This window comes from Suillus fuscotomentosus, assembly GCF_016647785.1.
Source record: "Suillus fuscotomentosus strain FC203 chromosome Unknown F5891scaffold_107, whole genome shotgun sequence".
Taxonomy (NCBI): Eukaryota; Fungi; Basidiomycota; class Agaricomycetes; order Boletales; family Suillaceae; genus Suillus; species Suillus fuscotomentosus.
Genome location: NW_024539619.1, coordinates 71,413 through 99,164, shown reverse-complemented (window position 1 = coordinate 99,164; position 27,752 = coordinate 71,413). Strand labels below are relative to the sequence as shown.

The 27,752-nt window shown below is 47.5% G+C and overlaps 8 protein-coding genes across 8 annotated transcripts; 4 read left to right on the top strand and 4 right to left on the bottom strand.

Moving 5' to 3' along the window:
- Positions 1–475: 475 nt before the first annotated feature.
- On the bottom strand, positions 476–1,842 carry F5891DRAFT_1196785 (uncharacterized protein; the record flags this gene model as incomplete). Its single annotated transcript, XM_041368361.1, has 8 exons — positions 476–601; positions 653–736; positions 797–808; positions 864–969; positions 1,019–1,117; positions 1,164–1,244; positions 1,301–1,613; positions 1,683–1,842. 8 exons carry the CDS (start codon positions 1,840–1,842, stop codon positions 476–478), a joined length of 981 nt encoding a protein of 326 aa, XP_041218732.1.
- Positions 1,843–10,832: 8,990 nt separating this feature from the next.
- On the top strand, positions 10,833–12,610 carry F5891DRAFT_1208118 (glycoside hydrolase superfamily; the record flags this gene model as incomplete). Its single annotated transcript, XM_041369097.1, has 14 exons — positions 10,833–11,050; positions 11,113–11,249; positions 11,322–11,360; positions 11,415–11,425; positions 11,485–11,629; positions 11,682–11,753; positions 11,818–11,841; positions 11,894–11,913; positions 11,978–11,998; positions 12,055–12,074; positions 12,126–12,286; positions 12,359–12,380; positions 12,430–12,523; positions 12,578–12,610. The coding sequence occupies exons 1-14, from the start codon at positions 10,947–10,949 to the stop codon at positions 12,608–12,610; spliced, it is 903 nt and encodes a 300-aa protein (XP_041218731.1). The 5' UTR covers positions 10,833–10,946.
- Positions 12,611–13,015: 405 nt separating this feature from the next.
- On the top strand, positions 13,016–13,721 carry F5891DRAFT_1196779 (uncharacterized protein; the record flags this gene model as incomplete). The annotated part of the gene is made up of 5 exons (XM_041368360.1): positions 13,016–13,156; positions 13,213–13,227; positions 13,292–13,412; positions 13,463–13,583; positions 13,634–13,721. 5 exons carry the CDS (start codon positions 13,016–13,018, stop codon positions 13,719–13,721), a joined length of 486 nt encoding a protein of 161 aa, XP_041218730.1.
- Positions 13,722–14,009: 288 nt separating this feature from the next.
- Positions 14,010–14,582, top strand: F5891DRAFT_1208116 (uncharacterized protein; the record flags this gene model as incomplete). Its single annotated transcript, XM_041369096.1, has 2 exons — positions 14,010–14,322; positions 14,383–14,582. The coding sequence occupies 2 exons, from the start codon at positions 14,010–14,012 to the stop codon at positions 14,580–14,582; spliced, it is 513 nt and encodes a 170-aa protein (XP_041218729.1).
- A 1,470-nt stretch (positions 14,583–16,052) lies between these two features.
- On the bottom strand, positions 16,053–17,390 carry F5891DRAFT_963430 (Aldo keto reductase; the record flags this gene model as incomplete). The annotated part of the gene is made up of 8 exons (XM_041376002.1): positions 16,053–16,217; positions 16,265–16,418; positions 16,472–16,521; positions 16,573–16,816; positions 16,839–16,877; positions 16,931–17,097; positions 17,157–17,246; positions 17,313–17,390. Coding segments are annotated over 8 exons (987 nt in total), but the record flags the coding sequence as incomplete, so codon positions are not given.
- Positions 17,391–19,924: 2,534 nt separating this feature from the next.
- Positions 19,925–20,554, bottom strand: F5891DRAFT_963433 (uncharacterized protein; the record flags this gene model as incomplete). The annotated part of the gene is made up of 2 exons (XM_041376003.1): positions 19,925–20,074; positions 20,123–20,554. Coding segments are annotated over 2 exons (582 nt in total), but the record flags the coding sequence as incomplete, so codon positions are not given.
- Positions 20,555–24,088: 3,534 nt separating this feature from the next.
- On the bottom strand, positions 24,089–25,703 carry F5891DRAFT_986144 (uncharacterized protein; the record flags this gene model as incomplete). Its single annotated transcript, XM_041377702.1, has 4 exons — positions 24,089–24,373; positions 24,928–25,091; positions 25,160–25,180; positions 25,451–25,703. The coding sequence occupies 4 exons, from the start codon at positions 25,701–25,703 to the stop codon at positions 24,089–24,091; spliced, it is 723 nt and encodes a 240-aa protein (XP_041218726.1).
- Positions 25,704–26,042: 339 nt separating this feature from the next.
- On the top strand, positions 26,043–26,950 carry F5891DRAFT_1208111 (uncharacterized protein; the record flags this gene model as incomplete). The annotated part of the gene is made up of 4 exons (XM_041369095.1): positions 26,043–26,333; positions 26,380–26,565; positions 26,619–26,723; positions 26,792–26,950. The coding sequence occupies 4 exons, from the start codon at positions 26,043–26,045 to the stop codon at positions 26,948–26,950; spliced, it is 741 nt and encodes a 246-aa protein (XP_041218725.1).
- Positions 26,951–27,752: the final 802 nt, after the last annotated feature.

The window sequence follows — 27,752 nt, the reverse complement described above, 5'->3', positions numbered from 1 at the left end:
ATCATCCTCGTCATCATCCTCTTCACATTCATCCGCTCCCTCATAATCAATCCCAACATCTAAAGCATCAAAATCGATATCTGAGTGTTTAACTGCCACCTTGATTTTCTTTAGAAGTGTGCAGCTGGATGTTGGTGAGACAGCCATGAGAAAATGTCCCGCAGCAAGGTTGATAGTGTGTTCCATGCATCTTTGGTATTGAGTGAGTGATGAATGCACCAAATGACGAGGCAAAATCATACCTGATGTGACCTTCTACTGGATCCCACCTCTGCACATCAGACTCGGACTTCTTGTTGGTGTTGATAGTGTCGGCGAACACCGCGAGGCATGTGTCGTTACTGGCAGCGTTATCACAGGAGAACCAACCAACCTTTTTGCGGAGACCATAGCGGTCAACAGTTTGTGTGAGCAAGTTGGCCATATTGGCTCCTGAATGCCATCCTTCCATTGGAGCAAAGGCAAGTTGTTCGGTTCAGAGTTTCCAGGCATTAGGACGTTCAGGTGGTGCATGTATATAATGACCAGTTACCGAAAGAAAAGGGTCACCAGGATCCGAAGTCCAAGCATCAAAGGTGAATGAGACTTTGCCAGGTATATCCTGCATCACACCATCAGGACTCAGGGCTCGTGAAATAATACAAGTACATACCTTGAGAATTTCCTTGACACGCACTTCAGTAGCTTTGGCTTTCTTGATGATTTCCTCGCAAAGGGCCTTTCGGTGCGGAATATCCTTGTCAGACAAGGTTGGTCAGACGTATGTCAGCAAGCACCGAAATGGTCCCTTGTCCACCAGTTGGAATGCCTGTATGATTTAGTTAGTCGCGCGTTGTTATTTGAACTATGAACAATTGAATTACCTTGTCTTCGCATACAACCAGCTCGACAATGTAGTCGAGAAGACCGCTGGTAGTGAAAACAGGTGCCCGAGGCTGATGAACTACAATGCCATCAAGACTTCCTTGACTGAATTACACAATGAGTATGTAGTAAGTAGATTACAGAATAAACTTACCTTTGGAGAGTCCCATCAGGCTTTGGACATGCTCGTGCGTGCATAGGAATTTGCAGATTCTTGCAGCATGCTTGATAAACAGCAAAGTGGTTGGGATGCCTACAACACCACTCCATCAGCAATAGTACTTAGTCAGCAAAGATACGGCACCCGCTTAGCGATATGGGTACGAAGTGTTGACATACCTCCTTTGAAGAAGCAATGGTGAGCTGGGACACCATTCTTTCTACAGAACCAAGTCAGGTATGTAAAGGCAATATTAGTATGATTGTTAAAACTCACTCGTAGATGGTGCAAACATGTCCAGACTCGGACCCGTCATCCTTTTTGACGAAGATGGTGCGAACGTCTGCAGTACGTTCGCTTTTGAGACGAGTCTTGCCTGCCTCACGATCCGCATCCCCCATAGCCTTAGTTTGTGCATACAAAGCCTCCGCACCATCCTCTGCCGCACCATCCTCTGTGCACTCTGCATCATCTTCACCATCCAAATTGCCTGCATCGTCACTAGAAGCACTGGAAGCTGGAATTACCTTGCGTGCAACTCGCCGGCTGGTCCCTGGACCACTGTCCACAGCCTTTCGCTTGCTCCAGGCTGAACTCGATGAGGCAACATTGTCAGGGTCGACAATTTGCGTCAAAGGTCTTGGTGCTCAAGCGCTACATTGAGCACCAGTAAAGAAATGGTGCACTGGGGCAGTAGATTTTTCGGTGGTGCGACCAGGGGCAGGTAGAGGGCACTTGTCATCTGGGTCGTTGTGCCACACGATTTCGGATGCATCTTTGAGATTGCCATCAGCGCCAACAGCACACTGGTCAGTCATGATTGTGGGCGGGAAACTGTGATCAAGCTCACCATAGAACTCATGCCCTCCAGCTTTGAGCCGGCGCCATGATTATTGATTGAAAAAATGTCAGTTTGTTTGATAAATAACCTTGAAACATTGATTGAGGATCTGAAGTGTCATCGTCAAGGCATCGGAGTCGCAGATGAGTCCATGATATCAACAATCTGTCAAAGTAAGTGCGGATCACTTGATCTATTCTTACTAATTCAAAGACTTACTACTAACGGTTCAAACAGGTTCGAACTGGTTCTGAACCAGTTCTGTAAGTCTGCATCGTCCTCGAATCGAGGACTGGACCAATGGTCCGGTTCCACCTGTTGCCCGAACCTCGAACTGGATGCTGGTCAGGTTCAGAAAGGTTCAGGTTCGAACCACGGTTCAGAACCGGTGTTACAATCACTTTACTTCTCACATAACTCCGTCATTATGTACCATTTCCCTTTTTCGCCTTGACTTCCCTTTCTTGATCTTACTTCCATATTTGACTCTTGTACTATTATCCCACCATAGCCTTGGTCCGTGCGCGTATAGTCTCCTATTTAAGCACGTGTCCTTTTACTTAGAACGTCACTTCAATCTTACTAGGTTTTACCCAGAACTTCCTTCGCTTAAGACCACCAATCTTAAGTCGTCTGAACCGATCTCTTGGTTAAAGCACTCCTTTAACTAAGTCTACGAACCTCTTCTTATTTGAAGAGCTTTACGAATCTCAGCAACACAAACGCTCTGTCGAGCCCTTGCTGTTAGAACTATCCTAGTTCGTAACAAAAGATTGAAGTCTACGAAAGACACCTATATCCATATGTGTCACAGAAACCCGAAACCGAAATGAACAGATCCTGACTGAGCAAGACAGCTAGTGCAGGCAAAAGAAAAGGCGACAATCTGACTTCACTCACCCCTACATTTCAAGCCTTGAACCTTGGTACCCCTGTACCACCATTGAACATGTTGACCTCATCTAAATCAACAGAATTCAAGATCAACCATCCTCCCACATTCGATGGCGACAGAGACAAGTCCAAGTCATTTATGCTCTCATGCAATGCTTACATTGATATCAACTCGGAAATCTACAAGACCGACACTCAGAAAGTAATCTTCATCTCTTCATTCATGAACGAAGGAAATGCTAGGTCTTGGAAGGAAGAATTTCTCGCCGACGCCCAATTCATTGACTCGACTAGGCAGAAGAAGGGCTATGGAACCCTGAAAGAATTTAACGAAAGCTTTGAAAAAGCCTTCGGACCAATCGACCCAGCTGGAACTGCGTTGGCACGACTCCTGGAGCTGAGACAAGGCCCGGAAGGCCTGCAAACGTACATTGCAGACTTCCAAAGGTTGCTTGCCCAAGCAAAAATCAAAGAAGAACATATGAAAATCTACCACTTTGAAAATGGTCTTAACAGAGGACTTCTGACCAAGATGTTCAACGCAGGAGGGATACCCAAGAACCTTGACGACTACATCACTGCAGTAGTCGATCTGGACAACTGTTACGCAAGATTGCAAGCTCGCAGGAACAGGCTTCCGTCGCGACAAATCCAGAAGAAGAACAGTCGCGGAGATCAAAGATTCATCCCTATCAGAGATAGGGACGCCATGGTTATTGATCAGATCACCGACGAAGCCAAACAAGAATACATGAAGACAGGAAAATGTTTCAACTGTCACCAGATCGGACATCGGGCGCGGGAATGCCCGCAGAAGAAGAAGACCCCCTACCCAGCGGTTAGGAAGGTAGAGGAAGAAGAAGAAGCCAGAAGGATTGACGAGGATTTTTAAACAGGAGACCTATATCGATGATAGCATCTCCAGAAGAACCTGTACGCCTAATACGAGCAGTGGGTGAAAAGAAAGAACTTCATGTTCCCATAACTCTTGTATTCCGAACGCGTCAGAAAAACGTCAAAACAACCGCAGTAATTGATTCCGGAGCTTCCAGAACCTATATCTCCGAGGACTTCGTGAAGAAGCATAATATCGGAACCAAGAAGCTCGAAAACCCCTTTTACATCAAAACAGCCGATGGAAGCTACTTCAGTAGCGGACCGGTAGAACGATATTGCACGCTAATTGTCCAAATCGACCAAAGGATGATGATAGGAAAATTCAACATCACCAAGTTAGGAAAAAAGGACCAGATCCTCTTAGGGATCCCCTGGCTCCGAGCCATGAATCCCGCCATAGACTGGACTAAACAAACAATATCCCTCCCTGCAACTGAAAAATCTACCGAGATAGAAAGATACGTCAAGCAGACCTCTCGACCGCAGAAAACCTTCTTCACAAAGAAATTCAATACAAAAGAAGATGTTTGGAGTACGTCACCATTATCTTTAACCGAACTTACGGACGGTGGGTAATACCTCCGACAAGTCGAAGAGACGTCCAAGTTTAGTAACAAGGCACAGGAGTTCGCCTCAGAAGAAAAAGAAAAGAAGAAGAAAACCTTTGAAGAACTGGTACCGGAATATCTCCACGACTTCTCAGACGTATTTGCAAAAAACGGCTTAAAAGAACTACCCCCCGAAAGACCTGGCATCGACCATCGTATCGAAACGAAACCTGGATTCATCCCCAAGACGTCTAAAATCTACCCCCTTTCCTATAATGAACGAATTGCGGTAAAAAGATTTATCGAAGAAAACCTTGCCAAAGGATTCATCACGAAATCCAAATCCCCTCAAGCAAGCGGGTTCTTTTTCGTAGGAAAGAAAAGCGGAGAACTCAGACCATGCCAGGACTATCGCTTTTTAAACGACCAAACTGTCAAAAACGCGTACCCCCTGCCACTTCCATCGTCATTGGTTGAACGGTTACACAGTGCCAAGATATTCACCAAAATCGACATCCGATCCGGATACAATAACATTCGGATTCATCCGGATGACAGATGGAAAGCTGTGTTCATTACGGAAGAAGGACTCTTCGAACCCACGGTCATGTTCTTTGGATTATGCAATTCTCCCGCTACCTTCCAAGCATATATGAATGACACATTCAGAATGGAACTCAACAAAGGATGGCTTGTCATTTATATGGATGACATGCTCATCTTCTCCGATACAGTCGCCGAACACCAACAACGAACTCGCATTGTTCTAGACAAACTTCGAAGAGAGAGGTTATTTGTCAAACCGGAGAAGTGCACGTTTGGTGCGGAAGAAGTGGAATACCTTGGAATGATCATCAAACCAGGAAGCGTAGAGATGGATAAAGGGAAAACGACCGGCATCAAGGATTGGCCCATCCCTAAAATGGTTAAAGATGTTCGGTCCTTCTTAGGTTTTTGCAACTTCTATCGAACCTTTGTCTCCCATTACTCAGATATAGCTCGACCCCTTATCGACTTGACAAAGAAGGATGTCCCATTCTCTTGGATGCCCCTGTGTCAACAAATGTTCGAAAAACTGAAGGAATGCTTTAGTTCACACCCTGTTCTTCAGAACCCCGATCCCTGCCATCAATTTGCCATCGCTACAGATGCTTCTCTTGTAGCATCAGGAGGGGTATTACTGCAAACAGACACCAACGGCATTTATCACCCATGTGCCTACCTATCACAGTCATTCAGCCCCACTGAGAGAAATTACCCCATTCATGATCGCAAATTGCTAGCTATCATCCGCGCTCTTCCCCATTGGCGACACTACCTCGAAGGTCATCCACAACCGGTCATCGTATTCACAGATCATATGAACCTCCTCTATTTTACGAAAGCAGAACACCTATCCAGGAGGCAAGCCCGATGGCAACTGCTCCTAACTTCTTTCGACTTGAAACTATATCACGTCCCCGGTTCAAAATTAGCAGTTCCAGATGCCCTTTCTCACCGACCAGATCATGGCGACGGTTCTGCAGATAATGCCGACGCCGTCCTCTTGCTGGATTCCATGTTTATCCACCTGATCGACGATGAATTACGGACAGCTATTGCTTCCACTGCGGCCCTCGATGATCCCCTATTCTCCGCCACGCAAGATGCTCTTAATGGCCTATGTCTACCTCCCATGAAATCCTTGCTTAGCGACTGGTGCATCACTGATAATGTTCTGTTCTACAAAAACAGAGCTTATATTCCTCCCGCCCAACGACCACACTTATTGCGGAAACACCATGACCACCCTTCTGCCGGGCATCCCGGGCATTTTAAAACTGAAGAACTCGTCAAAAGGGAAGCCTGGTGGCCCAGTATGGGTACCTATATCCGGAATTATGTTGATGGCTGCGCCACCTGCCAGCAGATGAAGGTGGACACTCACCCTGTAACCCCTCCCCTGCACCCTATCAGTACCATGGCTAGTCGCTCCTTTTCGCAGATCTCCGTCGATCTCATTACTGATCTCCCCGTCTCATCTGGCTTTGATAGTATCATGGTTGTGGTAGACCATGGGCTTAGTAAGGGGGTGATCATTACTCCTTGCCACAAAATGATTACCTCAGAAGGAGTAGCGAAGCTATTTCTAAAACACGTTTTCAAGAGATTTGGTCTCCATGACAAAGTAATCTCCGATCGTGGACCCCAGTTCTTATCAAAATTCTCGATCGAACTCGCACGACTCCTCGATTACTCCTTAGCTCCCTCTACCGCCTACCACCCACAGACTGACGGACAAACTGAACGACTGAACCAGGAACTTGAAACATACCTTCAGATGTATTGCCAGAACAATCCCTCTGAATGGGTTGAGCACCTCCCTATGGCAGAATTCGTTCACAACCACAGAAGACACTCCGCAAAAGACGCATCTCCCTTCTTTATAATGATGGGATATGAACCAAAAGCTCTCCCACACTTACTTCCAGAATCAGACGTCCCCGCTGCTGCGGAATGAGTCAGAATTCTTCAAAAGATAAGAGAAGAAGCCGTCTCCTGCCATAACATCACTATGCAGCGCATGGCAGAAAGATCCTTTGGACAGAAGTACCAACCATGGAAGGTTGGAGATAAGGTATGGCTATCCGCTGCCAATCTTAGACTAAAACTCCCATCCCAGAAACTGGCACCCAAAAGATACGGCCCGTTCACTATCATGGCTGTACTATCTCCTATCACGTTTACGCTCCAATTACCGCCGCAATGGAAGATCCACCCCACGTTCCACACTTCGCAATTATCCTCCTATCGCGAAAATGACGTACACGGTCCGAACTTCCTAGAACCACCACCTGATGTTCTAGAAGAAGAAGAATATGAAATAGAAGCAATTCTCGTGCATAAAGGAACTGGGAGTCGTCGGCGATATCTAGTATCTTGGAAAGGGTATTCTTCCGCCAGCAATGAGTGGATCCCTGAAAAGAACTTGGAAAATGCCGAGGAGACCCTTAGAACCTATAAAGCCAGAAACGCGCTTTGAGATTGCTCAGTACCTCGACGACTTCGTTCTCACCCAGATACAAGACCTACAACCAATATGCCTTTCCCCACATCCACCTACACGCTCCCCTACCACTCCACCTTCGATGCCACCCCCCTTGACTCCAATGACGAACGATACGAAACCTTCATCACTCAAGCCGAAGACCTCACCCTTATCGAGGCTGCACTCCTCTGCCCCCAGCATGCCATCGAGCTCACTAGAGTCCTCTTTGGAAGAAACGCCCATTCCATCAACCTCCTTATCAACATCATCCGAGCCACTGAGATCATCGAGTGAGTCTGTCGCCTCGTCGAAGACAACACAGTTCGCCACAGTCTCATGCATATGCAGAGGCACATACGCAACTTTGCTTTGCGCCTTATTCCTGAGGAAGTTAAAGATGATATTAGAACAGTCATCCACATCGTCGCAGAACAGACCGCAGGGGTTGCTCGCCCACCTTCTCCTACGAACCCCACAACCACAGATGGAGTCCCTCCTCCCTCTTATCAAGACGCCGTACCTACTTTGCCCTCTAACATTCCTAATGAGCTACTGGCTGCGGTCAATAATCTTGCGCAGACAACAGAAGCAATAATGGCTTCCCTTAGAGAGGAAAACCCTCAAGCAATTCCCGTTCCTGCTCCCACCATAGAAACTATTGAACACCCTCCCCATCTTTACACCGCGTTTTCTGCTACCCACGAAGAAGTCGCTGCCGATCCAAATCACCAGCATCTTTCTCACTACGAAGTACAGGACCTAGCCAATGCGTTGGCCACACTCCATATTCATCCCCCACTCGTCATCCCAGACTCACTATCTTCTCACACCTTTACGGATGGGATCGTACCTATACAAGCATTGGGAAGAACCCAACCTGCCACTCCTGCTGAGCTAATCGCGGAGGCAGAGCGACAAGATGTCGCCATCACACATCCAGTACGACGAACCATTCCATCCAGAAGAAGAGTACGAGGTCAGCGTCCCCATACAGATAAAGGAAAGAAACGCGCTACTAGCGCAGACGAGGCACTTAGCCCCAAACCAGGCCCATCACCCCTACGAGCAACTTCCTCCAACCCCGACGAGAATCGCGTCTGTAGGTACTGCAAGACGCTCGGGCATAGGCAAGTTCACTGTCCCAAATATTACTACCACGTCTGTCGGGAATTATCCCCAGGCCACCTTTCATTCTATTGCCCACACTACACTGGGGAACTCCCCACTTCTTTAACCTGGAAAGATGAAGGATTCTACCGGGTACTCGCACTCTGGGAGAACGATATGGATGACGCATATGCCGCCCAATGCAGGGAAGAAGAAGCGCTCTACGAGCTGGAACGCATGAGGGGTGGACCAGACGACGGTCTAGATGCCTTAGAGTATTCTGACGACCCTATCTATTATGCTAACCAGGATGATTGAATCCGGTGGCTTCAACTCTAGTAAGGGGGTAATGTTACAATCACTTTACTTCTCACATAACTCCGTCATTATGTACCATTTCCCTTTTTCGCCTTGACTTCCCTTTCTTGATCTTACTTCCATATTTGACTCTTGTACTATTATCCCACCATAGCCTTGGTCCGTGCGCGTATAGTCTCCTATTTAAGCACGTGTCCTTTTACTTAGAACGTCACTTCAATCTTACTAGGTTTTACCCAGAACTTCCTTCGCTTAAGACCACCAATCTTAAGTCGTCTGAACCGATCTCTTAGTTAAAGCACTCCTTTAACTAAGTCTACGAACCTCTTCTTATTTGAAGAGCTTTACGAATCTCAGCAACACGAACGCTCTGTCGAGCCCTTGCTGTTAGAACTATCCTAGTTTGTAACAACCGGACCTGGCCACCACTACTTGTCCATGCACTTGCTGAGTTCTTCTCGCATCAGTACACGCGGATCACTGAGCATCAGCAGACAGTATTTAATAAATTCCGGCTCGCATATGAGAAAGCGATGCGAGAAGTCCCTGTCGTACAAGATTTGTTGACGGTCATGAAGTCCCAGTCTGTTACGCACTCAAATAGATCTGTTATACGGAGCCCTAAGAGGGGCGTCGTCCGCTAACGTTCGTGACGTAACCGGAAGGGTCCGGTGTAGCGACTGAGACTGGCGACGTCGAGTCGGCAGATATCAGAGACGCGCGTGTCACGTGACTTCTAAGACGGATGTCTTCAAAGTCACTGACAATCTCAAAGTAAGGACAGTCTTGTCCGAACGATGAGTAGTCGATCGAGGTAGACTTAGGCGCGATGAGCACCTAAGAAAAGATACTAGAGACTGAAGCTGAGGGGGCTTCAGAGGGAAGTATGTTCGAGGGAAGATTGAGTAGATTCAAGTTAGGGAATCTAGTACAGAGTGACCGACTACTTATACTAAGTGGAAAGGGTTAAGGGCAAGGCTACCGTACTGTAGGTAAGGGCAAAGGGGAAACGGAAAGGGTATAGGTACGATGGTGGCAGAGCCTGATTAATGATGTAAGGTCGAATGTGGAATGAGACCGAGAAACGTTGGAACGAGCCAACGGTAAATGATACAATGTGCATCATGCACAAGTCAAAGGAAAGATAAGACAAGATAAGGAAAGCCACATTGGTGGCATGAGTCAGAACGAGTCATAGCCCGAAGGCACGTGCGCACGTTGGTGCGATAGGAGGGGGATGAGGGACGGGAACGGTCCCGAGGATCCGGTCAACGGATAGTCGGTAGAGAAGTGCGAGCCGGAGGCATACGAGGGCGAGGACGAAGGGGAAAAATGATAGGGGGGCCATGTAGCCGATGTTACTTGTAACAGTCATTATTTGCCTCAGGAGTAGAAGTCACACTGTCTGGCAAGCGGCATAGGCTAGATAATGCAGACGGTGATGACCTCAGCTCGGTAGCTGACCTGGATGCACTTACGTCCCTTACTTAACTATGCCAGGTACTACCGTATTCTAGTTGTTCACGAGTTTACAATGTAGTGCATTTCCACTGACAAATGTGAATGCCTGATGCAAAGTACCCAACACCAACGAGTGCCCGATGAGTGCCCACATCATTTTTCTCGTGCTAAAAGTTCACATTTTATGTACCCCATTTTAACTTGCAAAAAAATTGATTATTCTGCAATCGGAAAATGTCCCTAGTTACATGATATTCTGAGGAGAACTTTCCTGCGCTCAAAATGGTACATAAAATGTAGAATTTTGCCTGGGATTTTGGTGCACATCCAAATTTTTTATCTTTACTGGGTCAAAATGTATTGTAAAAACGCCAACTTTATCACTGACATTTTGAAACCAATCTCACATAGTGGAAAACTCCCAAACCGCCCGTGTGTCAGGCTGCCTGTAACGGTAAGTACTGACTAATCAGGCTATCGCACTGAGTCACAGGGAAGCGTTGGCCTTGGCAACACCCTGATTGTCACACACCTCCCCAAGGCCGCATTCTCCCAACTCAATCTGTTCAGAATCAGATCCATGAGTTAGCCAAGACCCTTCCGCCTCTAAGGAAGCAAAGACACCGCGTGTGATGCCTGCAGGTTTGCGCAGCATGCTGGTGATCGAGTGTGCTTGACACGCGCATGTTTGAAATGAGCAAAAGTATGGTCATTAGGTCTGCTTTCAGGCTTTCGGAGACAGAGTCAAACACTGGTGCGTACTCCACAGTGATGGAGTGTTCACTCATTCCATCAGCCACACGTCTTTAGGCTGACAGTGAACAAGCCATGGTGTGTCTCAATTCTGGGGTATGGAAAGGTATCTTCGCGCCAGGACGATCAAGCGACCGAGAACGATCACCCGAAGGCGACTCCTCCACCGAACCGTGGATGTACGTCTACCACTTGTATCTGTCTGCACGCAATTAGCTTGCTAATTCCACACACCCCACAGAGTTGGCCACAGCGTCATTTTATCGCACGCATATGCAGTCAGACTTTATCGCGAGGAGTTCAAGGCCGCGCAGGGTGGTCAGATCGGAATCATGCTCAATGGTGACTGGACCATGCCATACCACGACAGTCCACAGAGTAAGTGCAATTTCTGGTTTGCTGATACGATGATGATGAACGGATATTGATGACACGCGTCCGTGATTTTAGATGTGGAAGTGGCACAGTACGCCCTTGACGTAGTTATTGGTAAGTTCGGTCCGTGCCTGCAGCATCCGGTCTGCTCTGACGGTCGGTTGATAGGATGGTTCGCTGTAAGCTTCAAGTCGTATGCTCTGTCGAGTTGGCAAATAAAACAAATACTATTTGCCAGGATCCGATCTATCTCGGTCATTACCCGGAATTCATGAAACAGATGCTCCAGGAGCGTCTGCCGGCGTTTACACCGGAAGAATTGAAAGTCGTGAATGGATCCTCTGATTTCTATGGCATGAACACCTACACCACCCACTTGTGCAGTGCGTTCATTTTATCCGCTTTAACCCTCATGCGCCTGAACTGTCATTACAGGAGCCGGCGGCGATGATGAATTCCAAGGTTTCGTCGAGTATACTTTCATCCGTCCTGACGGCACTCAATTAGGTACCCAAGTTACTTGTCTCCTGCCTTCTAGCATTGGAATCAGTAATTCACGGCGATGTTGCAGCGCACTGTGCCTGGTTGCAGGACTGTAAGTTACGAGATAATATGAATATGAGACATACATGCCTATTATACTCCAGACCCCGAAGGATTTCGCGATGTGAGTAAAATAGTTAGTATGAGAGAAACATGCCTGACACCTTCGGTTCCTTCACTCAAAATAGTTGCTTAATTACATTTGGAAGGTTTGCCCACCAGTTCATAATGTACACGCATCAAGGTTACTGACGGGCATTAACAGAGATATAAACTACACATCTAGTGAGTCATTCCGAGGCAGCAGTTGGGGCGATGCGCTGACCTTGACTTCAGCGTCACTGAAAATGGATTCGCTGTCAAAGATGAGAGTTCGAAGCCGATTGAGGAGGCATTGCAGGACAACGCCCGTGTGAACTACTTCAAGGGTAACACCGCTTCTCTCAAGGCTGCTGTGCTTGAGGATGGCGTCGATGTCAGAGCCTATTTCCCGTGGAGTGTGTATTCTTATCATCCGCGATCAACTTTTCTAATCTTATACCTTCCTTCCTTCCTTCCTTCCTTCCTAGGCTTTCTGGATAACTTTGAGTGGTGAGGCAGAAAGAATGATGATATCCCCCTTCGCTTATGTTCCTCCCAGGGCGGATGGATACATCACACGATTTGGCGTAACATACGTCGATTATGATACCCAACAGCGATATCCCAAAGAGTCTGCAAAATTCCTCGTTAAGGTTAGTTTGCCATGAAGAGTGAAGGTCAGAGATGCTTACGCACCTCTGCAGTAGTTTGGGGATAACGTCGACGCGGGCGGCAGATAGAAGAACTGTTTCTTTCCCCCGAGCATCGTTGGAGGACTGGTGTGTGATCGATTGTACCTATAAGTTAGTGAAGTATCTCAGGGGAATTTAACTCGCTGCTCTTGCTTTATGTATCTATTTTGCCAGTTGTTTAGTATTTTACATAGCGTGACTGCCACTCAATGAGTCTTTGTACTGTGTTCCTCGTGTATCAAGCGAGCGAGGTGTTTGGGGTCCGCCGCGGCATGCTGTAGGTCCTTGTGAGCAGGCGATACGTTGCAATGTTATACGCTTCCAAAATCGTGTGATCAGGCTCAGAAACCTAGAAACTCCACCTACGAGCCAACGACTAGAATATTATTACTCGATTTTCATTCGATCTTTCCTTGGTTGGTATACTTTGGATTAATCTATCCCACACACACCATGACAAACTATGCTGTTACCGCCCATCCATATGCCGGCCCAGCAGTGGATCCTTCTGGTCACCATGAGCCAGAATCGACTTCCCATACACCAGAGGCCGACGATCCTTCAAAGAAAAGAAAGACTATGAAACGAAGAAAGGTCAACCACGCGTGCCTCTATTGTCGACGTAGTCATATGACTTGCGACGAAGGCAGACACTGCTAACGCTGGTGAGCACCCTCGAACATACTTGATACATACACGGTTGCATGTGCTGATGTTTGTAGTATCAAGCGCGAGATTGGTCATCTTTGCCATGACGAGCAGCGACCACCGAAGACTGGTGGGAAGCAGGGTTCTGATGCTGTTCCAACTACTTCGTCAAACGGTGTTGATCCTGCAAGGTCGATGGCTCGTGCGTATATCATGATTCTATATTCCCCGTGCTGAGAGCGATCTACGCAGAGCCTATGTATGGTTCAACAATGCCTCCTCCTCCAGCTACCACCGCATGGCCAATGAGTGTTCCTTCTGGCGCATTTCTGTATCAGCCCGAAACCTTAGGGAACGAATTTTTAGTCCTCACGTATGTCGTTTTATGGTCACTCCACCATGCGCCCCACTTAGTTGCTGCAGTGACTTCTTAGAAACCCTAGACGAGGGATCTTTCTTCACTACATCCCCAGCAGTGAATCGTTCTCTCCCCGTTCCGCACGATAGCTAGCGTTGTGTCTCCCTCCTGCGTTTTCTCAACCAATGTCACGTGACGTACGATTGGTCTTGCAAATGGTCTTCACTTGCACGACCATTTTGGCGTCACGTGAGACCAAAAATGGTCCATCCCTTCGAAGTTCGCATGGCGAAGTTGCTGGTTGCCGTTTAGCACGTGACAAATCGGTGGGCAACTCCAATAGTACGCAGCACTAGAAGTTCAACTTTATGTTCTCGCCATCATCGTGTTCGATAGCCTGTCACTTTTTTTAAGTCCTATAGCTTCTAATTCTTCTCCAACATGACAGACAAGACATCTCTGAAGCCAGCGCTTGCAGTTCTAGAGTATGGGCAATCTGACGAGCTCCAGACTCCATCGTCAATCACTGCGGTAACAGATCAAGATAACCTAGAGGAAGGAGAGATTTCCGAGGAAGACACATCAAGTACCGCTTCAACTTCTCCCGGAATCGGGGGCCAGCTGTTGAATATATCAAGTGGCACAAGTCATTCCTCTGACTCTGCTCAGAGCTCCCGTTTACCTTCTCCCTCAATCACTGCCTGCGGCTTGACCGCCACATCAACAACACCACAACGTCCGGATATGGGACCTAGTATGTCAACACTTCTATTCCTCTGTACAATGTAAATGTCGACTGAAACTTTCCTCACAGTGACTCGCCAAGACCTGGATCACACTAAGAACATCGTACTTGATCTCCTAGGCTGGGGCGTTTCTCCTGAATATCTGATCAAGGCTGGTGTGTCGGCGGGTGTAATATACAGGGTGTTTACCGATCTCAATCTCCGTCTTCCTACAAATCTTGTTCTTCCTCCCACTCAGCCCTTGCCACCGCCTTCTGGTATACGATAAGCGTCTGTTTCTTCACTGTTGGACATTCCGCGTTTTGTAATCGCTATGTCGCCTCTGTTTTCGATACTTTTTTCTCAGCATATCGAACCATTCGTTTTTTGAGTTTTGCGCAGGAAGTCTGGATCCCCTGGTTTAATTGTGGAGTTGATTTCACTGTGGGCTATCGTCATAATAATCCCTGAGGTGTGCAAATTGTGTTTGAAGATCTCCATCACTCAATTTGCACCCACAGGTGGTTTTGACCTGGTCGCATCAGTAGGGTTAATTGTTCAATGCTGCCTGCACTTATATGCATCCCACTACTCGTCTCACCACAATATCGCAAAAACTTACAAACTACGAACCAATCTTGCCTAGTTCGCTTTACCCTTTCCATCAGGGTGCCATTGTCGACTTGTGACGTAGCTTAAAATTCCTGAAAGTCTTTCCATACCATCACGCATTCTAATTAGTACTATCCCTTCCGGTGCAATCGGCACCCCACAGAAGTCGGCAGTCACGCTTTTTCGCAGGGTTTAATGTGACGAAATGTGACCAATTGTAACAAAAGCATAACGTTTTCCTGCCAAAATGTGTGACCTGCCGACTTCCCTAGGGTGCCGATTGCACCGGAAGGGATAGTAGGGACATAGCAAACATATAGCATCCGAAACTACACGACATCAAAATACATACATGTGTATGGCGCAAAGAAACGGTTGCCGTCGATAACAAATCCCATAATTACATGCCGATTGTTTTGTACATCATATACTTCCGCGACTTTTCCGTGCCACATGCCCATCTAGGACTGGCTGATGAGTTTCTCGAGATCAATGAGTTCGCCACCACTAGTCAAGGCAGCCTGAATAACCGCAACATCCTTCAGTGCACCAAGGGGGCTGCCAAGGCCATCATCTTTTCCATCTATAGCGGCAAAGAAGCTGATGTACTTATCCAGCACTCCTACTTATTTGTGCTTATTAAGTCATTTAAGTACATAAAGTAAATGTGAGAATTTCCTGATGACGACACTAACATGTGTGGGAACAGGTGTCCCTCAGGTGCGTCCGACTCCAACAATATATGCTTTAAATACCATTCTCATTTGTTCACCGGTTCACTGATGGCACACGTTGAGGTTTGACGCTGGCGTGAATCATGCTCTCGACCTTCGGACTGATTTCTTCACTCAGTCAATTGTACACAACATTGTCGAGAGTGGGAACACGAAGAAACACTATCTACTTGCAAAGAATGTGCTAATATTTGATGAGTTGCTACTGTAAACATCGTCCAAGAGCCAACCGAAGGGGTGTCCTTGTATATAGGAAAGTCACGGTAGGACGTTCGAATGCGCAGAAACTTATGGTTCAGCACTACCTTTCATCATCGGTCGACAGAAACATGCATCTGAGATTGCCTCATGTATGTACAAGTACAATTGTAATGATTGAGAATGAGTCCATGGGGCTCGAGTTCAAGTGCAGTTCAGGTGCTCCTCGGAAGTGGGGTCTCTGCATACAGCGCCTTCATGGCCGCTGGAGGATAACGATCCCCAACCACCCAATCAGCCTTCTTCGCAATAACACGTACTTCCTGGACTGATTCAGGACTCAACGACACGTTGACAGCACCGAGGTTCTCCTCGAGATACTGTGCCAGTCAAAACCATGAATACCCAAGGCTATATAGCTACTGACCTTGACCTTTGTACCGGGAATGGGGATGACATCTTCACCTTGGGGAAGAAGCCAAGCCAACGCGACCTGTCCAGCGGTAGCATTATATTGCTCGCCTACTCTCGTGAGGTCGTCTGCCAGTTTTAAGATGTTCGGGAAGTCTTCTTTTGCGTATCTAACCAAGTACAGTTCACGTGAGCCCCTACCAGACAATGACATGACACGTACCTGGGAATCATCCCCCTGAAGTCATTGGTTTCGAAGTCATCTGAAAATTTCTTTTCGTCCGGTGAGCATCCAAATCAGTTTTACTGGTCTGCGATACTTACATACTGTCTCGTGATCAAACCACGCCCAAGAGGCGAGTAGGCGATGATTTTGATTCCAAGTTCGCGAGCCGTATTCAAAATATTGAGCTTTGAGTCCTCAGTGCCGAGTGTGAAAGGCGAATGCCCCACTTGGACGGTAGCGATAGGGTGCACTTTGTGAGCACGGCGCAAGGTATCCACAGTGCATTCTGACAGCCCAAGATATTTCACTTTCCCCTGTCTTTCCAGCGATGACGACAGTTTCCTAATTGATTCAGAGGGTCCACATACAGAGACGTACTTCAATAGGTGTTTGGTGATCAGGTCTGCATGACGATGATAATGAAGTTTGAGTGACCTGTTGACACGCTAGGCGCACCTGTGCAAATAGTAAATATCGATCTTGTCAACGCCAAGCAACCTTGGTGATTTCGCAAATGACTCGTGGACATATTTTGGAGACCCATCAACGTCTCTACCGTCAGATCCACTGACGATGATACGGAATTTGGTAAGAAATATTTTGCTACGCTTTTCGGGGTTCAGCTTGAACCTGCGCTCCTGAATTGTGAGGGCCTAATAGTACTGTCACAGTACAGTATGACGTACCATTTGCCAATGATCTCTTCGCTGTCTCCATAGACATCGGGAGTGTCCCAGAAAGTACAACCGAGCTCATACGCATTATCCAGAACCTAGAAGGGACGGTCATGGATTAATGTAGCGTACAGGCTGCAGGCTGCGGGCTGCTCACGCCTCACCTTGAAGCGCTCCCCATCTGAACCAGTCTGACCGCAATACGCTCCCATGCCCATGGCGCCAAACCACAGGTAGGATATGCCAGTCAACTGTCCGACGAAACATCTAAATTCGGTCCAAGCAATTGTGCTTCTGAGTCCACGACCTTTGTGGAAAAGCGGAGGACAATATGCAGCCAGTTATGAAGATTAGTGATTAACTGTTGAAGAGATCGCTGTGCGAATGCGCCAATCGCATGTACAGGGCCTGAGGAGTGAAATGAGCTTTGAGTATATTTACGATAGTAGATAACATTGCCGTCGAACTTCTCTTGCCTGCATTTGCCTCGTCCCTCCTCCGAGCCGCGGCCATATCTGTTCGACTTGTAGCACCCGAGCCACTGCTTGCCTAGTACAGCCCCGGATGCAGCGAGCAAGCTCATGGATAAGCTTGAATATGCGACCAATTGGATCCTCACAGCCGACGCAGATGGCGACCACGTAGATTCTGTGTCTGCGGGAGCGGTGCCCGCCTCAGCGAGGTTGTCGAGTCCGATCTGCACGAGTTGCTTCAAAAGGGCATTCGTCGTGTCGCTGGGGTCGGAACTGAGATTAGACTCCATCGCAACGATGAAACCCGTGCTGACAGCTGAGAAAAGACCAGACTGATCAAACATCAGTCTCAATGCGCCGAAGATAAGAACGCTAAACTTACGAAAATGAAGACGATGTCCATCTCAGTAGTGTATTGCTCAAGGAACTCGCCGTCGTGTTCCTCTGCGACTCGTTTGTACACCCCCAGAAACGAGACCGTTTGTCCTTTCCGATCTTTGGCGCAATCGTGGAGTCCTGGAGAATGTCCAATACTTGCTTCATCACATTTGCTCTGCGTGTACAGTGTCGTCAGTTGCGATCGCTTGACTTATTTTTTTCGCTCACAATTCGCTTAGAGTGGGCTGGTCCTTGTCCGCCACGACCTTTCCCCCTCGCTGAGACAATTCAGGGGCATGTTTGACGCCATTGTCGACAAGAACTCACGGAACTAAATCGGCGACTGGTGGAACATTGGGTGTGCTTCCTTGTATGTGAGGTTCTGACGGCTGTGAAGGCCCAGCATTCGAGCTGCAGTTCTGGTAAGGAACGGCGCAGACGCCCATCAGGGAAGAGAGACCCTTACATCTCTGCCAGTGGTGGCAGCTTCGTCAAAGGAACAGATATCTTCTCCCTGTCTTGCTGTTAGATGGGTGACAGATTCCAGGAAGCTGCAACTTACTCTTCGATGGGTCCTATGGCGTCAATTTGCGGGGGAGGCTGCTCAGCGTTGTGACTGAGCTGATCCTCGGCGTCGTCCGTGCTTGATACTTGTGACATGAATAGGTTATACTTATATTGGATCCCAAGTAAAGCTAGCGAAATTGGGAAGGGTCTCAGGTGCGCAGACAGAGCAGAGTGGTGGTACGCAACAAGTCAGGCTACGAACATGATGGAACACGTGCTCGCGCGCGTTGACGCCGAGAGTACTTGTGAGCGCTCCCAATCAAGTGAACTGCGAGACTAGTCTCCCTTACTTACCAACATGATGGTGATGGGTTGCGGCTATTGTATTTGGTCACATGTTTACTTTGACAATTATGCCGCTCCATTCTGATATAGTGAATAATGGACGGGTCACAGACATAAATCAAGAAACCGGAATTCAGGTTAAATGAAGTGGGGGCTTGTACAGATATATCTGCGGCAGTTGGCCGTGTATGCACGATCGAATAAGTTATGTACAAACGACGAATTAAGAAGTGAACAGATCAGACTTTCCGACGTTTGCCAGAACTATTAGACACAGGGCCGGAGGTACGACTACCAATATTGCCGGCAGGTTGAGGCGAAGAAGTGCCTCCTTGTGGTGAAGGTCCGCTAGTGGATGTGTCTGAAGGGCGCTTCTGAGATAAATGATACATCGACTCCGGACCAGACATGATGAACTGATAGGAAGATGGAGCGGATGACAGTGCAGCACGAGAAGGGTCGGAAGATGGTGGTGGAGCCGAGGCTCCAGAGTCATAAAAAGAGGGAGAGATGGGAGGGGCAAACTTGTATCTGTCCACATTCACTAAGCGAGTGATAGATGATGAGTACCTCTGTCGAGCATCTTCGACCACTACCTTGCTGGGCGCTCCATCATCAGCCGGGGGTATCAAGGGTATCATTTCCCTTATCACACTAACGAGCGCGGCGTGGGTCAAGGATGAGCGTTTCTCATCGATTGTGCGACTGTCTTCATGGGTTGGCCACAGCAAGTTAAACAACTTGCGCCATCCATCACTGAGTTTGCCGACCTTCCAATATGGATGGAGTGACAGGTCGAATATCTCACAGGAGACGGCCTTTTTCTGGCGCAGCACAGGCTCGGTCCGCAGGTCTAGAGAGCCCATTTTGGCCCACTCAGGGACTATCGCATTCCGCCTTTCAAACTCCTCATCGCCACTTATGGCAGAGGTGCGTTGCGTTGCGGAAACCCGCTTAACCGATGTAGAAGGCTGACCTTTGCCAGACCAGTGGCAGGAGGGTCGCTGGAATTTGCTGGATATGAGGTCGCTGGCTTTGTCGTTGGGCATAGAGTTGTCAGGAATGGGTCCCGGCTTTGGAGGATCAGTCCAGTGTTCGACCTGATGGTACGGACCCTTGAAATTCACGCCCACGATCCAAATCAGGAAAATATATGACTCTAGGTCGTGCGTGAGGTGGGGAGCCTCTTTTGAGTCGGCGGTGGTGCCAAAAGGGAAAGTTCCCTGCGAAAAAAATGAGCACAAAGAGACGGAAATGACACGAGGACGTACAGTGGTAGTTACAGCATTGGCCGCACCGGTTTCATCCAACATGTTCAGGCCAAGGCCGAAATCACCGGCCATCCCAGGACGCTTGGGAAACCAGGGTGCAGGGATTTCCAGGGTGCAAAATTCTGGTTTACCATTCTGGGGTGATAGATACCATTCTGGAACTGCATATTGGGGATCTGTCTGGGGAACCCAGAACCAAACGTTACCGTCGCTGGTGTCGCGGTGCATGATCCCACGCCTGCACGCTTCAAGATGACCTGCAGATAATGTGTGAGACGAGATAGGAGGCGCGGTAGTGATTACATGCTTACCTAGTAGTGAATCCAATACACAATATAAAAACTCACGGCGACAAGAGAACCAAGTGCATCTGACGGCCGGGGTGCGAAATATTGTGCGACAGTGGACTAAAGGGTCGCTGGTTTCAGTCATTTCCTTTAAAATGTTTGGCACACTGTCTAAAGCTTTCTGGCCGTCATTGCCATCTGTCATCTCGAGAGGTTTCACAGAAAACCGATTATCTCGTATAGGAAGATGCCAGGGATACATTCCTTCGACGTTCGAATCATCCCATTGGGGCGAAGTGCCCCAGGACTGGAGCAGTTCTTCTGTAAGTCCGGTTTCTGCGGCCGTTTTATAAATACGTTCTGGGAACCTGCCTGTTACTTCAATCAGATCAACATGCGCGTCATGAATCTAAGTTGGACTTACTGCCTAAACGTTTGCGCATCTTATCGATACGCCCATGATCCTCCAGCAACTTGTGAATTTCTCCATCTGAGGCGAGCTCAACGTGCTGCCACACATCCTTCACGATCAAGCTGTCTGTCTCAGCAGTGGTGCGTTGGTAGGTAAGGCCCAGGATCCTGGTAGAACGGCCAATGGCCGAATTGCTATTGTAGATCACTGATACGATATCGGTCATCGCCTCATGCACTGATTGAGCATCTTCCTTCAAGGCCATCTTGAAGCCGCCGGTGCTTCTTATAATAGAATTATCATAACCGAGGAACTCCAAGTCGACGTGCTTGAACCACGCCATGCAATTAAGGAAACCATTAACGTCGTGATATATGTCGATTGGAGCAGTTATTGACGATCCGCCGCGAGTGTATGTGTACACGAAGAGATCGGTACCCAACAAGAGCAGACCCACGAAGTATCGCCGATCGATCTGATTCGTCAAAACGAGTCGTGCTATCTCTGACATGTAATCCGTTGCATCCTCCATGAGGTTTGTGGTGTTGCGATACTTGAATTCTAGCGCAGAGATAACATCCATCCATTCAATGGAGTTGATAGGCCTCGTTGTGTCCATCAATACGCCGTCAGGCTTGCGAGAACCGGGCCCAATAGGAGCAGTTATGTTCGCACCAGTTTTAGGAGGAATGGAAGTGTTGCCTGCGTGAAACCACATACGTTTGCGAAGTTTCGATATGACCGGCTTGCCCTGCTGCAGGATAATCACCCCGTCGACCCAAGTATTGCACTGCACAATGTTAGTGAATATCAAGCAAGTAAATGATATCTAGCAAGTTAACTCCATAGAATGCTACTAACTTTGTTCAAAAACATCATAACAGCCTTCTCCTTTGCGGAATCCTTTTTCTCATTGTACAACCAAGGGCACACAGAGGTCGACCAATGACCCATGATGCGGCCTTGCAGCTCCGCATCTCGAAACTGTTGTATGTCATTAGTGAATAGTTCGTGAAATGATAGGCACATACTTGATTACACCACACGTCCGCCACATTCCTAGCATTGTCTTCACGGACCCCCCGTAGTATAAGCTCATCTCGTACCCTGCGCCCGGCTTCCACTATGTCATCCTGGAGGTCCGCCGGTCTTAAACGAGATGGCGAGCCATCCTCTAGTCGCGCTTTCAACCATCGTGTTCCATTTTCATGCATAAGGGATGCTATCGCTTGCAATTCGTCGTCATTTACCTTTTGATTAGCAACAGAAACCGCCTTTTTGAGCAACGAGAACGGATCCCGATAGTGGCCTTCCTTGACAACGAGGAGCTTCGTTTTGTTGATGATGTCGTCTGTGATGAAATCAGGCTTGGCATGTGCAGCGTGCAAAAAGTAGCAATTTATCCAGGGAGTGATATAAGATACGTAGTGGCCATTGCGCTCTGTCCATAACCGCATTGATCTCGCTCGGGGATACCGTGTGTTCGATGGGAGTAAAAGTGAATGGAGCTGTATTAGTTACACCATTAGATGACAAATGATTATAATAATTAACATTGACTTGCCGTATGACGTTCTCTCAGCTGTAGTTTACTTACCACCATGTCCATGTTTGATGCGGCGTACAATGCGAAGTACGAAGCGAAGCAAGGGTTGGCCCTCGCCCAAGTTCTTATGGCTGCAAACTTTGAAACCTAATCACATCGTGCTCCCGACTAACCGAGAGACGCACTTGACTCAGAGCCCTTAAAATTTTTCAATTTCCACGATTTTACGTGTATACTTAACTCGGCCTTCAATAAGACCAAAGGTCTCTATCTTATCAAAATCATCTCGGAAATCTGCCAGTGTCCCATACTGGACTTACTTCCATATTCTTAGGAGGCTGCTGTGCGTAGAGCTCCTCAACATATTTGACGCCGAAACGGAAGAAGTCCAACAGCTACGAAAGTTACATCAATCAACTGCCATCAAGATAATATCATCTTACACACCTCGGAGGCAGCATCAATATTGGCCTGCCAAGCGGTCTTTTCTTGACCAAGCATGGTAGCTGATATTACTTGCCGCTAACAAGTTCTGCAGCACGCAGGAAGAAGACGGCGAGATTGTTCAAAGACATGGCCTCCCACTCAGCCTTGGCAGTGGGCACCATCAATCGCGCTGACTACAGTCAAATCATCTGACTCGTGGTATGTGCAGAGATGGCGAGCGTGATCGGAGAGTATGGGCTGCTTTGCAAGTTTACCAGTTCTAATCTAAAATCCACAGAAAGCTGAGTCGTCAACGAATTGGCTAGTGACATGCTGACAGCTGCACAGACCGGCGAGCCATTCACGATAAGGGGAAGTTCGAATATGAGTTCCTGTTGCATCTGAGCGAGTGCAGCTTCGAGACCCTTACATTGTGCTGATAGCTTCACTGCCGACATGGTTCAGCATCAGAAGGACTGAGTCATAATAAAGTTCACATAGACTCACCATAGGTTCGTTTTTGACTAATATTCTAAGCCGGGGTGGACGGGTCATGCTGGGATGGCGCGCACCCACGGCGCCAGAGTGTGCCCTATCGGCAGCTTCGTCATGGCAAGCCTTGGGTAAAACGACGCATACCACATTACATGATTTCACGACCCACCGCGGATGCAATAGATTCATATTCCACACCACGTGACCACGGCGCCAGTCTTCTTAGCCCTTGACAACTCACGACTGCCCTACTCTGAGCTCCCCTAATAAGAGCATTCAAATCTCCGCAACTGGTCATGATTGATGAACAAACCAAAGATGGCCATATCCTCGGTCATAATATTTTCATTGCTTTCGTTACTCCACTTTCTCTGTGAGTGTTTGGTTTGGTTTAGCGCGAGTGTTGTGCTTAATGTCCGGTGCTTGTAAAAGTGCGCAGACGGCGTTCGAAGGATTCATAGCTTGGAAGTCTGATGTAGACCGTAGGATGCTGGTACGTCGATGTATCATCATGTTGAACTCTGGTTTGACTTTTGGGGCTTAGTTGATGCTTCCGTGAACATGGTTCGCACTTTTCCTGAACGGTTTTATTAGTAGAACGAACAAGCTCTTCCTCCTCTGACGCTGCTGGCGAGTATGCATTGAAAGTACCAGCTCTAACGCAAACTCTCAAAGTTTTGGTTGTACTAGGTGACGAAGGGGAGCTGGTGGATAGCCATGTTGTTCGCGTTCACAATAATTCCGTATGGCGCAATTATCTTTATCTTTTTGCTGTTTGAATCTGACGTCAATGTGACATGTTAGGCGAAGGCTTTTTCACGTCCGAGCATCGTCAATCCCAAGCCTAGTGATGTTACATTTTTGAAATGATCGATGTCATTCTTTCTGTTATCCGTGAGCCTTTTCCAGCCTTTCAACTTCGCCAAGACCTTATTTGATTGATGTGATCCAACAGTCGCTTTTTTCTTATGGAAAAACAAGACTGGCGTGCACCGTCTCGACGGAGCACTCTTACGGTTCTGCATTGTTGCCACAGAATCTGCAGTCTGGTGATCGCTCTGCGTTGCTGTTTGCGCAGGACTGTTCTTTTCGCGCAACGTGAGTGTAACTCCAAGTTGTTCACATACCAACAAATCTGACGATACGCAGACAAACGGAAACCGTCTAGTTTTCGTATTCCTGCTTCACACAGGCAAGCTCTACACCTTGTCGATCCTCCGCACATTAAACGCAAAAGTCAAGCTACGAGAAAGAATGAAATCAGACGACTTCGCATGAGGCTCGTTAGTGTAAACCAATCCGCTCAGCCCCCTACAGATTATTCAACCATGGGAACGGACACCACCTACACTCCTTCTCCGCAGAATTGGCGCTCAATTCCAATATACACAGTCCTTATGGACAAATTAGCTGATGGTGACCCTACAAACAATCAGTTCTTTGCCTTCCCATACGAATGAGATTGGGAAGAAACCCAACTTCGTTTCGGCGGTGAACTCAAATGTCTAATTTCACAGCTCGACTACATCCAAGGTATGGGCGTGAAAGCCATATCTCTCTCAGGCACGATATTCTTGAACGTGATATGGCAAGCCGACAGTATGTCTTTATCTCAATCTCATCCACAACTCATGCTCACTTTTTTCAGGTTATTCTCGACTTCTCTGTATTGGATCATCATTGGGGTACTATTGATGATTGGGTAAACTTCGTCGACACAGTACACGCATGCGGCATGTATATCATGTTGGATTTCACAGTCGGAATATTGTCCGACCTTATCGGTTTTGAAGGGAATGTTCTCTATATCCACCAATTACAATCATCACTCACTCGCCCACCAGTTTACTCAATGTCAGCGCCCCACTCACTCTCGATGAATATGATGCAGTCTACAAACCAAATTACCTCTGAGGTTTTGAGGAGTATGTTGATTTTCCGTAAGTAGTTATTTTCGTTCGCTTCGTGCCTGAACCCTCTTAACTATCTTTTGTCCCCTAGGCCATCAATACCCGTAACAGGCTATGATGGTTGTCACGAGTCCGACTTTGATCAATATGGTGATATGGTGTGCACCCTGACTGGCAACGTGAACTTTCCAAACTTGCATCCGTACAGGACCGTCTCTGCGAATGGAAACCTTTCGTTATGGACAAACTCACTACCTTTTCCTGCATGACTATCATAGCCCTTGATATAGATGCCATTCGTGTCGACAAGTCCACACAGCTCATTGTCGACGGCATGACTGCTTAGGCATCTGCAACTCATGCTTGCGCCACTAATCTTAGAAACTTGGCCAGAAACTTGGCCGTCGTGTACGATCTCAACATCAACTTTGTCACTGCTTGGAATCGAATGTTTGTGAACAACGACTTCTTGAATACAAACACCGGCCTCACCGATCCGAGGCATTCATTCGGAACAAACAATTTCAATGTTTTCCGCTGGCCTAGTTTGGCGAATGGCACATTGAGATCCGCATCGCATCTTATATCACATACCTGGTAATGCCAGGGGTTCTATTGGTAGGAGCTATACTCGAACGTTTGTCGCTGCAGGACTTAGCTTTTACAGATCTATTATGGCGAGGAGCAGAATTTCTATCTATAACTCCACACTTCAAACTATTTCTTCGGGTGACCAAGTGATTACTTTTATCACACTGCTACTCTCGGCCGTCAAGCTATGATGAGCAACAAGGCATGGCAGCGCCACGGGTGCTACAGACTTGGATCTGCTCAATACTTCAACATGCCGCTTGAGTCCGCCTTGCCGGGATGTGACGATGATTGGAACTCGCTCGATCATTTTTATCCCACGACAGACACGCATCGATCTGAGTTCTCAAGGATAATACTAACTACCAAACAGAGTACTATCGACAACTCCTCCGAAAGTTTCAAACTTTCTCAAAACACTCTTCCGAAGGAAACTCGTTCTTTGGTTAGGCTTTTCTTACTCGTGGCAAAGTTGATGATGTTAATACTCCACACAAGGCTCCTCGCACCTAAAGTCTTGCGTGATTATTGCTCAGCGGGGTATGTTAGACCCGGTGCTTTTATACCCTTATGTTCTAACATTATCGCAGCCCTATGGGCGTAACTGGAGTTTCCTGTGGAGTATTCCGATCCCCAAATGGGCGATCGTGCTTCTCATCATCTTTTTCATCGGTGTCTGGGCTTTCATGCTCTATATCTTCACGTCCTTGAGTAAGACGCACACTTGGTTTTTGCCCGTATCCCCTGTCGGTCTTGATGCTCCAAGATGGTATCAGGTATGATCTTGTCGATGTTGCATCGATCTTCAGTGATCTATCATGTTTCACAGACATCGTGGGGCACCTCATTTCTTGCGCTCTATATCCCGTGGGCTGGTTCAGGGGGACCGTACCTTGGTCTTCCTCTGTGGTTTTGGATGCCGTGCAAGGCGTCGGTATGGGAATGATTCTCTTGCAGACGTTGTCAAGATTGCACGTCTGTGCCACGCTCGCTTTCTCTTAGGTCATTGGGTCTATCTGTGTTATGGCCGCCCGCGCAACCGAATCAAACCGTATCGGTCCAGGGAGCGCGTTCCCTGATGTCAGAACATGGGACTTCTTGCAAGGTCTCAAGGGCAGCCCTATGGCCTCCACTCTATTCTGGATAGCGTTGATCTGCTAGATTGTCATTGTACTAGGTTATTTCTGGTTCTACTGCACAGAACAACTAGGCAAGTTGTCGTGCAACCCGGCTGTGGAGATGCTCGATGTGGCTAATCACCATTGTTTCAGCTCGACCATAATTATGCTATTGCTATTCACTGTCATCAATCACGCACATATTAGAACCATCACGCCATTCGAGGACTTTTGTTTTCATGGATACTTTCGTTCACTCAAATTTTTTCGCTGTTGGATTATAGATGCCATCAAATTTTTGAACTCTGTACTCGCTCGCACATCATATTGTCGACGCTTCGTCAAATCGAAAATCACGTCACATACTCTAGCTCTAGTGCCTCAAACAAGCGCACAAATGTTTTATAGACTGTTTTGGTGTTGTCAAAGTCATACATTGCCTGTCAACACTATATCAACCTTACTTCAATTTCAGTTCGCCATAACGTCACTACTCTATTTCCTCGCCCCCGACTGTCTATTCGGTGTGTCGATTGAGCTGTGATTCGCGATTCGCTGTTACAAAGTGTTTGTTTGCAAAGCACATTTTGCACTTATAACAACAACGCATCCCACGATCATCAAAGCTACTCTACGTTTTTCCTAAGTATTGTCTAACCTTCCTACTACTCTTCCACTCAGTTTGACAAGTTCTTTAACGAAACATCCAAAACTTGTTTCCCGGACTACTCAGCTTCTTGCACTGAAGGACACTGGTTTGTGCAGGATGAGCTGCCAGAACGCTGAGACCAACAACGGTGCTAGCGACATTTGAGTTGCCAGGTTGAAACCCTGAAGATATCAAC